Source organism: Salmo salar, chromosome 17 (assembly GCF_965601325.2).
Source record: "Salmo salar chromosome 17, fSalSal1, whole genome shotgun sequence".
Taxonomy (NCBI): Eukaryota; Metazoa; Chordata; class Actinopteri; order Salmoniformes; family Salmonidae; genus Salmo; species Salmo salar.
In genome coordinates this window covers 68,189,119-68,202,282 of record NC_138307.1, presented here as the reverse complement: position 1 = coordinate 68,202,282, position 13,164 = coordinate 68,189,119, and the positions used below count along the sequence as shown (strand labels likewise).

General features: G+C 42.5%; 1 protein-coding gene across 3 annotated transcripts in view; it reads left to right on the top strand.

Moving 5' to 3' along the window:
• Positions 1-422: 422 nt before the first annotated feature.
• LOC106592487 (IQ motif and SEC7 domain-containing protein 3) overlaps positions 423-13,164 on the top strand; it is a 376,341-nt gene continuing 363,599 nt past the window's right edge. For 2 of the 3 annotated variants that reach the window (XM_045700042.2, XM_045700043.2), the window contains exon 1: positions 423-1,226. In XM_045700042.2, coding sequence (XP_045555998.1) covers positions 697-1,226 — 530 coding nt within the window. In that variant the 5' untranslated portion in view covers positions 423-696. The remainder of the gene's footprint in view (positions 1,227-13,164) is intronic. The other variant, XM_045700047.2, reaches the window with a different exon arrangement.

The window sequence follows — 13,164 nt, the reverse complement described above, 5'->3', positions numbered from 1 at the left end:
GTCAGGTAGAGGAGGCTTCCTGACTCCTGCTCAGCAACTCTAGTCTGGTTCCTTTCAAGGGTTGTTCACGCCTACACTGTCACCTCTGCTTGGGCCTTAGGGTCTATGCCTGCCTGGTTTGCTGATGTCATTTATTGGCCTATACATTTCATTTGATTTATTGGTTCTTTCAAATGATAGCCTATTAGTGAAGTTGTGGTGTGATGCACACCACAGGAAGGTCAGCCTTGTGTGAAGAATTAAATCGTTTCTCGGTTCACATAAGAGTCCTGTGTAAATACTTTGAATAAATATTACTGTAGGGCATGTTATTTTCAGGCAAACACACTCCACTGTTGTTGCTGCTGTGTTGACATCATCCACCCACTAGCTCCTCCTCCAATCAGAGAGCTCATCGGAGGATGTTGATCGTTGCATCAGCATCATTTCTCGCATCCTCACCGCGTAGCCACTACGCAGGGAGAGTGGGAGAGAGGGAGCGACAGAGAGAGAGAGAGAGAGAGAGAGCGTGAGAGAAGTGAGAGAGAAAGAGAAGCCATTACGGAGATTCCACACAGAGAATCGTCCGACGGCAGAGAAAGCATCCCAGCTTTGCATGTCGGTCGACGGAACGCCTCGCCAAAACCACTCGAGGGGAGAATCTGAGCAGGAAAGGCTGATCACGAAAATCCAAACGTGATAGACATAAAACCGGGTATGGAGAGCCTGCTAGATAACCCAATGAAAGCCGTGCTGTATCTGAAGGAACTCACCACCATCGTGCAGAACCAGCAGAGCCTGATCCAGACGCAGCGCCAGCGCATCGACGAGCTCGAGCGGAAGGTGGAGGACCTGATTGGGGAAAACCGCCATCTGCGGGACCCCCATCAGTCCTATCACCACCCCCACCACCACCACCCGTCTCCCCGCAGTACAAGCCCTCAGCCACCCGTCCACCTGCACCAGCATCCAGGGGGAAACAAAGCCGGGGTTCATCCTAGCCAGCAACCGCAGCAGGTCGCCTCTCTGTCGGCACAGCCTCCGCAGCATCCTCCCCCTCCGACGCCTCCAGTTCACCATCCGCAGCAACTGCAGTTGGTGCCCACCTCCCCGCCGTCTCCAAAAGCGGGCCAGAGCAGCCCCGACTCAGCCGAGGAGGACAAGAAAAGCCCGGCGTGCTGCAAGTCCCTGGTCCCGCAAACACCTACGACTCTGTGCCGCTCCGTTGGACTTGCCAGGAAAGCAGAGTGAGTAGCCTTATGCTACATTATTGCCTATATATTTTACCCAACATCTAGCTAGAATTCCATTAAGGCGAATTTTTTAGCTAGTCTACCTGTCACTCGAGTGTTTGGCTAGCTATCCTACGTTACAAACATAGCCCAACAAACATAACACGACCCAGTAAAGTTACTATTTTACTCAGTGGACCCCACTACTTGTCAATATAACATATCATGCAAAGATGAGCAAAAATGTCTGTATAAAATACATAATTCAAATAATGAGCTATATCGTATGCTCAAAAAAAATGGGGAAATTACATTATTTTATATTAGTGAATACATTTGCTCAGATAAAAAATATTTTTTTTTAGCAAGTAATATTTTTCTCAAAAAGGTAGTTGGTCAAAGTTATTCACATCCCTGTTTTCAATACCTCATTAGTTTGCTGTAGGCTACCTGCACCAAAATGCCAGTATTTTTCCTTCATACCTTGCTCTCCATCTTCTTTTTAAATTGGGAGCCAATTTGTTTTCAGCACTTTTATTTCCATGACTGATCAAAACTCGTTTTGTCATGCCTCTCCTGTATCTATGCAGCAGCAATATGTTTGGAACATGGAATCACAATACATAATCATGAGAATGGTGAGAATGCTTAGTGTCCTGGTAATATCATATCTTGACGTCCCTGGCAGCTTCCAGCCCTATATTGTTGCAGGAACATGTTTTTTTGTTGTTGAGTGAAATGGAGGCGTTTGATGCACAGGAATTATAGTAATGGTAAGTTAATAAAAACATAAAAACGTATACTTAATGATAAAACAGATGCATTTTCCTTTGGTAAGGAGATCGCATAGCAGCATGCAGCCTAATGTGTTACTTTTATTATATAGCCTCGGCCTAAATCATAATCATATTGCAGGACATGACTCTCCTTTTCTGACATGACTGGTTTATTCCCGCTACACAATATATATTAGGCTTCCATATATACATCGCTCAGTTAATATTTCTATACTCCATTCTTTTACTTTTGGATTGTGTGTATTGTTGTGAATTGTTAGATACTACTGCACTGTTGGAACTAGGAGCACAAGCATTTTGCTACACCTGCAATAACATCTGCTAAATATGTGTATGTGACCAATACAATTTGATTTGATTTTAATAGCCAAACAAGCTCAAAAGTAAATAGACCAGTACCGTGTTTAAATTTGACGGTATGGGTAGACTATATTATTGTTATGCGATAGGAACACAATGTCATAGCCTATTTCAATTCAGAGCCTATACCAAGGCAGGAGATAGAAGCAATCATCTATTGATGAGCAAAATATTAAACAATTTGTATTTTCCATAGAAGTGTGCTTTAAATTGTTTGAATTGACAATCAGTTGCAGAATGTGCTGCTAGAGTTTGGCACTCCCTATATGTGGCATGCATTTTTAGTTTGAAAAAGGCACTGAAAAATATAAAAACATTAGGCTCACACTTCTACAGAAATGTGATCGAATTTGCCATTGCTCTTTCTTTTAGAAACTGTCATGGCCCAGTTCCAACATCTCCAAGTCAAAGGCTACAGCAAATGGGCGTTTTTGTCACCGTAAAAAATGAATGGAGGGCGTTTACCCGGCTAGGATGTAACGCTCGTTCACAAGAACACAAATATAGTATGGCTTTGATTTATCAATGAAAATGTTGTGTATATGTTGTGTGCAACACTTTGATAAATTGCAATAATTAGTTGCGCACGCAAATCCTTTAATCTCCACGTACGCCAGAGTTTTGTGAGAAATGTACACACGGTTGATAAATGAGGCCCCTGGATTCTGCTAAACAGCATTGGCACTTGGATTGGAACTGGTGCTTCGGTCAGATGACATGAACATGTAACTCTTTGGCATTGAACCACCATTGAAAAGCTGTGGTTTGAATTGAAGAGGGCAGTCCATTATCACAGATGAAGGATATCAAGGATCTGGAAGGATCCTGTATGGATGAACTGTCTAAGATCCCTCCCAATATGTTCTCCAACTCTTAAAACATTTTTTAAAGGTATTGGAAACAGGGGTGTTAATAATATTGACCCCTTCCTTTTTGAAAAAAAAAAGTTCAACAAAATCTCTTTCTCTGAGCAATTGTAATTAGAGGTCGACCGATTATGATTTTTCACCGCCGATACGATACCGATTATTTGGGGGGGGGCTACCGATTAATCGGCCAATTTTTTATTTTATTTATTTGTAATAATAACAATTACAACAATACTGAATGAACACTTATTTTAACTTAATATAATACATCAATAAAATCAATTTAGCCTCAAATAAATAAGGAAACATGTTCAATTTGATTTAAATAATGCAAAAACAAAGTGTTGGAGAAGAAAGTAAAAGTGCAATATGTGCCATGTAAAAAAGCTAATGTTTAAGTTCCTTGCTCAGAACATGAGAACATATGAAAGCTGGTGGTTCCTTTTAACATGAGTCTTCAATATTCCCAGGTAAGATGTTTTAGGTTGTAGTTATTATAGGAATTATAGGACTATTTCTCTCTATACGATTTGTATTTCATATACCTTTGACTATTGGATGTTCTTATAGGCACTTTAGTATTGCCAGTGTAACAGTATAGCTTCCGTCCCTCTCCTCACTCCTACCTGGGCTTGAACCAGGAACACATCGACAACAGCCACCCTCGAAGCAGCGTTACCCATTTAGAGGAAGGGAAAAAACTACTCCAAGTCTCAGAGCGAGTGACGTTTGAAATGCTATTAACGCGCACCCGCTAACTAGCTAGCCATTTCACATCGGTTTCACCAGCCTCATCTTGGGAGTTGATAGGCTTGAAGTCATAAACAGCGCAATGCATTGCGAAGGGCTGCTGGCAAAACACAAGAAAGTGCTGTTTGAATGAATGCTTACGAGCCTGCTGGTGCCTACCACCGCTCAGTCAGACTGCTCTATCAAATCATAGACTTAATTATAACATAATAACACACAGAAACACAAGCCTTAGGTCATTAATATGGTCGAATCCGGAAACTATCATCTCGAAAACATAACGTTATTCCTGTTACATTGCACAACCTTCAGTGTTATGTCATAATTATGTCAAATTCTGACAAATTACCCAAAGTGTTGCATATACCCTGACTGCGTGCAATGAACGCAAAATGACACAATTTCACCTGGTTAATACTGCCTGCTAACCTGGATTTCATTTAGCTAAATATGCAGGTTTAAAAATATATACTTCTGTGTATTGATTTTAAGAAAGGCATTGATGTTTATGTTTAGGTACAGTCGTGCAACGATTGTGCTTTTTTTCGCAAATGCGCTTTTCTTAAATCATCCCCCGTTTGGCGAAGTCTGCTGTCTTTGTTAGGAAGAAATAGTCTTCACAGTTCGCAACGATTTTAAGAAAGGCATTGATGTTTATGGTTGGAGCAACGTGTACCTAAGCGATTATATGCAATGCAGGACAGGCTAGATAAACTAGTAATATCATCAACCATGTGTAGTTAACTAGTGATTATGATTGATTGATTGTTTTTTATAAGTTAAGTTTAATGCTAGCTAGCAACTTACCTTGGCTTCTTACTGCATTCGCATAACCTCGTGGAGTGCAATGTAAAGCAGGTGGTTAGAGCGTTGGACTAGTTAACCATAAGGTTGCAAGATTGAATCCCTGAGCTGACAAGGTAAAGATCTGTCATTCTGCCCCTGAACAAGGCAGTTAACCCACCGTTCCTAGGCCGTCATTGAAAATGAGAATGTGTTCTTAACTGACTTGCCTAGTTAAATAAAGGTCAAAAAAATAATAATAATAATAATAAAAAAATCGGCCAAATCGGCGTCCAAAAATACCGATTTCCGATTGTTATGAAAACTTGAAATCGTCCCTAATTAATCGGCCATTCCAATTAATCGGTCGACCTCAAATTGTAATAGTATAAAATAATATAATCTCACCATTTTATGGAGCATACAATAGAGTTCAGTATTCAAATTATTTATTTAGTCATTTTTGTTTATCTTTATCAAGGGTGTCAATAATTTCAGACCCCACACCAACATAAAGTGTCTTACTGGGGCGTTGGGCCTCCATGAGCCGCCAAAACAGCTTCAATGCGCCTTGGCATAGATTCTACAACTGTCTGGAACTCTATTGGAGGGATGCAACACCATTCTTCCACAAGAAATGCCATAATTTGGTGTTTTGTTGATGGTGGAGGAAAACGTTGTCTCAGGTGCTGCTCCGTAATCTTCCATAAGTGTTCAATTGGGTGGAGACCTGGTGACTGTCACACACACACACACACACACACACACACACACACACACACACACACACACACACACACACACACACACACACACGCACGCACGCACGCACGCACGCACACACGCACACACGCGCACAAACAGGCACATACACACACACATACACACACACATACACGCACGCACACACACACATACACACACACACACACACACACACACACTAAACCTTTAAACCTATCAGCACCCTATGCTCCTTTGAGACCCCTCTTTCAAAGTCACTGAGATCTCTTCTAGCCATGGTAGCCAAATAATGGACAGCTGGGCATTTTTATACATGACCCTAAGCATGATGGGATGTTTTAATTGCTTAATTAACTCAGAAACAACACCTGTGTGGAAGCACCTGCTTTCAATATATTTTATACCCCTCATTTGCTTAAGTGTTTCCTTTATGTTGGAAGTTACCTGTAGCTCGGCCTGTATTATTATCAAAATGCTCCAATCACTCAGATATCTTTTCAGCTGGTTAAATTGAGATGACAGACCAGCACATGTGAGCTGACTCGTGTTGATGAACATCAAGCAAGCTATGCAATCCCCAATCCCCAATGGCATCATTTATATGCCACTCATGAGCTTGTGATGAATTATCTGAAAGGTTTTTCCTTGTAGCTTCAGTTTTCAGTTGATAATACAGTGTCTTCGTAAAGTATTCAGACCCCTTGACTTCTTCCACATTTTGTTACGTGACAGCCTTATTCTAAAATGTATTAAATCATTTTTTCCCTCACCATAACGACAACGCAAAAACAGGTCTTTAGAATTGTTTTCAAATGTATATATAAATATCACATTTACATAAGTATTCAGACCCTTTACGCAGTACTTTGTTGAAGCTCTTTTGGCAGCGATTACAGCCTCGAGTCTACTTGGGTATGACACTACAAGCTTGGCACAGTTGTATTTAGGGAGTTTCTCCCATTTTTCTTTGCAGATCCTCTCAAACTCTGTCAGTTGGGATAGTGAGCATCTCTGCACAGCTATTTTCAGGTCTCTCCAGAGATGTTCGATCAGGTTCAGTCTGAGCTCTGGTGGGGCCACTCAAGGACATTCAGAGACTCCCGAAGCCACTCCTGTGTTGTCTTGGCTGTGTGCTTAGCGTTGTAGTCCTGTTGGAAGGTGAACCTTCGCCCTAGTTTGAGGTCCTGAGCGCTCTGGAGCAGGTTTTCATCAAGGATCTCTCTGTACTTTGCTCCTTTCATCTTTGCCTCAATCCTGACTAGTCTCCCAGTCCCTGCTGCTGAAAAACATCCCCACAGCATGATGCAGCTACCACCATGCTTCACCGTAGGATGGTGCCACGTTTCCTCCAGAGGTGAAGCTTTGCATTCAGGCCAAAGAGTTCAATCTTAGTTTCATCAGACCTTCATCAGTATCTTGTTTCTCATGGTCTGAGAGTCTTTAGGTGCCTTTTTGCAAACTCCAAGTGGGCTGTCATGTGCCTTTTATTGAGGAGTGGCTTCTGTCTGGCCACTCTACTATAAAGGCCTGATTGGTGCTGCAGAGATGGTTGTCCTTCTGGAAGGTTCTCCCATCTCCACAGAGGAACTCCAGAGCTCTGTCAGAGTGACCATTGGGTTCTTGGGCACCTCCCTGACCAAGGCTCTTCTCCCCCAATTGCTCAGTTTAGCCGGGAGGCCAGCTCTAGGAAGAGTCTTGGTTCCAAACTTCTTCCATTTAAGAATGATGGAGGCCACTGTGTTCTTGGGGCCCTTCAATGCTACAGAAATGTTTTGGTAGCCTTTCCCAGATCTGTGTCTCGACACAATCCTGTCTTGGAGCTCTACGGACAATTATTTTGACCTCATGGCTAGGTTTTTGCTGTGACAGATGTGAGCCTTTCCAAATCATGTCCAATGAAAATCATGTCTAATCAATTTAATTTACCACAGGTGGACTCCAATTAAGTTGTAGAAACATATCAAGGATGATAAATGGAAACAGGATGCATCTGAGCTCGATTTCGCGCCTGATAGCAAAAGGTCTGAATACTTATGTAAATAAGGTATTTCTGTTTTTTATTTTTAATACATTTGCTAAAATTTGCAAAAACCTGTTGTCATTTTGTCATTATAGGGTATTGTGTGTAGATTGATGAGGAAAAATGTGAATTCAGTACATTTTTGAATACGGCAGTAACATAACAAAATGTGGAAAAAGTCAAAGGGTCCTCAATGAAAACCTCAATGAAGGTAAGGTAGCTGCCACATTTAAAAAAATGTTTTGTTACAATATTACAATACACTTTGTAGCCTATTTTGGAAGTAATTTAGTTTTGAAAGGGACATCTAGGTATGCTAATTTACTCCATGTCGATAGTTGGTTGCAAAATATTTGAATATCATCATATGACTGATGATACAGTATGTGATTGGTTGGTGTGAAACTCCTGGTAAACAGGCCCATGCACAGACAGAGCCCTAGGGGTCCTGGAGCACCTGCCCTTTTTTCACTTTGGGCACCTGCCCCACCAAAGCTGCAGGCAAATGACATTCATTTGATACCAATCAATTAATTCATACTTTTCTCTTCCAAATTAATTAGCATATTTCTCAAATAAGCGATGGAATTGCATTTTAACACAATCAACTCTTATTGCCCTAGAAATGTCTAAAGCTATTTTTATAGGAAGTGGGGTGAGGCTATAATCCACCACACGTCAATAAACGCCCACTCACTGAGGGTGTCTCAGGGGGAGTTGAGATGTGCAAAACACCCATTTCCAATTCACATATGCGTATAATACACACTTATACATGAAATAGGACAAATACAAACATCCACCCACAAATACCCTCACGAGGCAAGTACACTCTGATTAGGTTTGGTCCCATTTTTAAAGAGGCGGCAGGTAGCCTAGTGGTTAGAGCATTGGGCCAGTAACCGAAAGGTTGGGCGGTTGAATCCCTGAGCTGACAAAGTAAAAATCTGTCATTCTGCCCCTGAACAAGGCTGGTAACCCACTGTTCCTAGGCCGTCGTTGCCTAGTTAAATAAAGGTTAAATAAAAAAAGTGCTCCACTTAAAAGGGCAAATGGACTAACAGTTTAAGACACTGATATCTCCCTCGCTAGGAAACAAGGACCCCAATCCTCAGGTGGGAGAAGGAATACAGGGACAGAGATGAATGGAGGTCTATAAATCACTTTCAGAAGTCTACAGAGAAAACTACTAAAGACACAACCACTCCATAGGAGCTAGCTAGGTCAACAACATCCCTTGATAATGTTTAGAATCCCTGCTTAATGCATCATTAGGCTACAAACAAAAAAAACGGACTCAAACAGGACTTTTCCAACTTGTCCAATAAAAAGCACTTGTTTTCCGTTGCAAAACGATTTGCTACATTGTGCCCTAATGAATATGACACTGCTGGCGTTCATCCACGGTGATGGTATGGGCTAGCTGGAAGAGAGTCTTACATGTAGTCACCTGAATTGAGTCTCAATATGTTGTTTTGGCTTGTCTGTGTAGAACAGGGGTACTCAAATACTACTTGAGAAGGTCCGGTCACACAAATGTCCAAGGTGGCAATGGTCCAGATGGACATTTTCCTTAATTGCAGTAACAGACCCCCATTTCGTGACCCATAAGACCCAAGCTGTTCACACTCGTCTTTTGGCGGAGAGAAAATGTAGCAGTTGTAAAGCACATTTCCTGCAATTCTACACATTTTGCCATGGCACAGAGAGAATATTTAGCAGTTTTAAAGCACCAACACATTTTGCCATGGCACAGAGAGAATATTTAGCAGTTTTAAAGCACCAACACATTTTGCCATGGCACAGAGACAATATTTAGCAGTTTTAAAGCACCAACACATTTTGCCATGGCACAGAGAGAATATTTAGCAGTTTTAAAGCACCAACACATTTTGCCATGGCACAGAGAGAATATTTAGCAGTTTTAAAGCACCAACACATTTTGCCATGGCACAGAGAGAATATTTAGCAGTTTTAAAGCACCAACACATTTTGCCATGGCACAGAGAGAATATTTAGCAGTTTTAAAGCACCAACACATTTTGCCATGGCACAGAGAGAATATTTAGCAGTTTTAAAGCACCAACACATTTTTCCATGTCTTATGTGTGTTCATATGATACCTGAGTGATTCAACAAAATCAATGGGGGCTCCCTGGGGGCCGAGGTCCCTGGTCACGTAATCTGACCATGATAACTGCAAGATTTAAATAGCTGGTTAGCCTAACTTATCTAGCTAGCTAACATGGGCTAGTTGATCAACTGGACATGTGAAAGGTTCTAAATAGTTTTCTAAGGTCATTGAATGTGATAACAAGAGGAAAACTGCCAATCAAACTGCACCCTGTTCATTCTACTATCAGGCTCTTAACTCTTAACAGCAGAAAGTTCCTAAAATAAATTATATATATATTTATTTACTGTTTTTAAAGTCGTGACCAGCGGTCCGTATTGACTCCGTTCTGGATCCTGATCCGGACCCCCTATTGAGTATTGCTGGTGTATTATCTAGATCTTCTCAATGGCTTTAGTAGTATATTTTTCTATGGTAGTATAGCGATCCAATACAGGATGGATTGCTTAGTGGTGTATCCATCTTGGCTTTTAGTGGCTAGTCTCATCCATCAGGACCTCTCTGTTTTTTCCCTCTGACTGAGTCGGGCACTTCAATGGGGCTGTTGGTTTTTATGGTTACTATGATTTGAATTGATACTCCAGTAAACAGAAAACAAACAGGCTAATTTAACAGTCTGACTGTGTGGGCTTCTCTGTCCTGCCCTGTTGCGGCTGTCACCTATAGGAAGCATCTCTCCTCAATAGCCTAAGGTAGCTTCCTTTCCTCATCACATCTCCTACAGAGTATTCACTATCACCTGTCCAATGGTACTCTGTTTTGAGATGCACCTAAGGCTCTGTCTGCATAACTAGATATTCATTTAAGTGCAAGTGCTTGAGTGGGTGTGTGTGTTGAAATGACCCCTATACACATCTTTAGCTGTTTACTGGTGTTTCCTAGTATTGGGAGCTGTCCATGGTACTGATACCCATTTTAGTGTCTGCTATCCAGAGCCAGAACAGCAGACATGCACATACACGCACCCACCCACACACACACACAAACGCATGCACGCACACCACACACGCACGCATCCACACACACACACAAACGCATGCACGCACACCACGCACGCACGCACACCACACCACACCACACCACACACATACACACACACACACACACACACACACACACACACACACACACACACACACACACACACACACACACACATACACATACACACACACACACACACACACACACACACACACACACACACACACACACACACACACACACACACACACACACACACACACACACACATACATTCTGCCAGTAAACAACTTGAACAATGCCATGGTTCAAGTTCAGTGCCAAGTGATGACAGGGCAGGGAGAATGAATAATTTCAATGAGAATCCCTCAATGTGCTTTCTGGGTCAAGGTTATACAGCTGTAGGTTGATGCCTGTTTGATAGAGCAGGAAAATAATCCAACAGGAAATGTACATTATTATGTAGATTATAATATAGGGGTTGATTTTTCGTAAGGGAAAATCAAGTCTGGCATTTCAAAGTGGAAATTAGGCGACAAACTTCAAAAGCCTTTTTAAACCTCAAATACACTACACGTTTAAAATGTCCTGCATTGCAACAGGTTGATCAAATGAAGATCTGTACTCTTATGTAGCGGAGGTAGTTCGGTGAACTTCGCTCGCGCAATGCGTTACCTTGCCTGACTCCTGAAGACTTGCCTGAGCTAGAAGCCTGGAATGTCACTGTCATCGTACTGTATAGGCTAATTGAGCATAGAGTCTATTGTAGTGTGATCTTTAGGGGCTTTTATGTGTCGGTCCGTCAGGTGTTGCCAGCTGTGGCCTCTTGATAGGTTCAGAAGATGATGAACAGTGCCAGAGAGAGAGAGAGAGAGAGAGAGAGAGAGAGAGAGAGAGAGAGAGAGAGAGAGAGAGAGAGAGAGAGAGAGAGAGAGGAGCAAACGTTAATGTTACCCTTAACCATGAAAGCCAGCCGACGTCGCGCAGCATTACATCACTCACTTAGCGCATTGATCCTGACAAGACAAGATGGCGTACTGTGCTGCTGGCCCCCAGGAGCTGGGAATACATCTCTACATGGGGGAGGACAGAGACGTGCAGCAAATTGCTTATCATGTCAGGGGCAGAGCTCTGGTGTGTTTATGCGTGAGTGTGTGTGTGTTTGTCTATTAATAAGCAGCACGACGATGACATCGCTTAACATAGCATAGAAGCAACTTCAGGGGTGTTTTCACAAGGAACCAAACAGAACCGAACAGAACCAAACGGAGGAATCTACCTGAATTTGGCCAATTTTCCGTTGCAAAATGTTTTCAGTTTGGAGTAAATGGTTTTCCGTTGCAAAACTTTTTGGACTAATGATTAGACCAGATGAGGCTGTAATCACTCTCCGTGTAGACTACAGTTGCAATCGAGGAAAAAAAAAACATTTTCCTGTTAAAGAGAACGTTTTTGAAGCAACATTGGTTTGTTGATTTGATAGTTCAGAGGAATATTTTCGCATTGTGCAGATGCTTCAAGTTGCTCCCAAAAGTTTGTGAACCCCTATTCAACAGAATTTACTCTTCACTTTTTTGTTCCTCAGCTTTGTGAAAAAAAAATACGGTCACAGCGAGTGTCTCGAAGACCCAACCATAGTTAACAAGGCCTAAAAGAACCAGACTGTGATAGAGTGGGAGTAGATTCCAGTCGTCACGCTTCAAGAGCCTTGAGGGAAATACAACTCTCTCCATCTTCTCGTCTCTTGAAGGAAGTTCCCAGCTCTACGAGGCATCTGAGAGGCTCATTTTGCAGACTGCAATAGTAAAGGCCCGGAGTGTTCTTCTCTCAACATGGTGCTCACTTGTCTGGAAAGTTTCTGAGTGGGTGCATATGATGATCTGAAGAAAAGGCTGCCTGACTGACAGATTCTTCAGGAAAATGCTGTTCTCTATCTCTCGCTTTCTCTCTTTCTCTGTCCCTCTGTCTCTCTCTTTTCATCTCTCTCTCCATTTCTCTCTTTTTGTCTCCCTCTCCTCATCTCCTCCCTCATCCACTCTTGTCACAATCACACCCTGCCTTTCCTATCTCCACTCTCTCTCTCTCTGTCTCTCTCTCTCTCGCTCTATCTTTCCTATTTTGCCTCTCATTATTTACCATTCCCTCCTGTTCTTGCTCTCGTCATCCACTTGCCTCATCCTCTTCCACCCTCTCTCTCTCTCTCACTCTCTCTCTCCCTCTCCCTCTCTCTCTCACCACCTCCTCCTCCTCTCTCCCTAATAAGCAGCTTCCTCTAGCATCCTCTGCAGTCACTATCAGTAGTCAGCTCCATCCCTCCATCTGAGTGGCTGGTGTGTCTCCTGTCTAACCCTGATTCCATATGTTTTGACTGGGCTGCGGTGTGCTCTCTGTCCCTCTGGCTCTCTGGTTCTCAGTGCAGGGTTGCTGGCGTGTGGTGTTAGCTAGCTGGGAGGCAGCCCCATAGCCTGAGGGGGAGCCCTGGGGAGCTCATGTTGCTGCAGGTGCTTCTCTC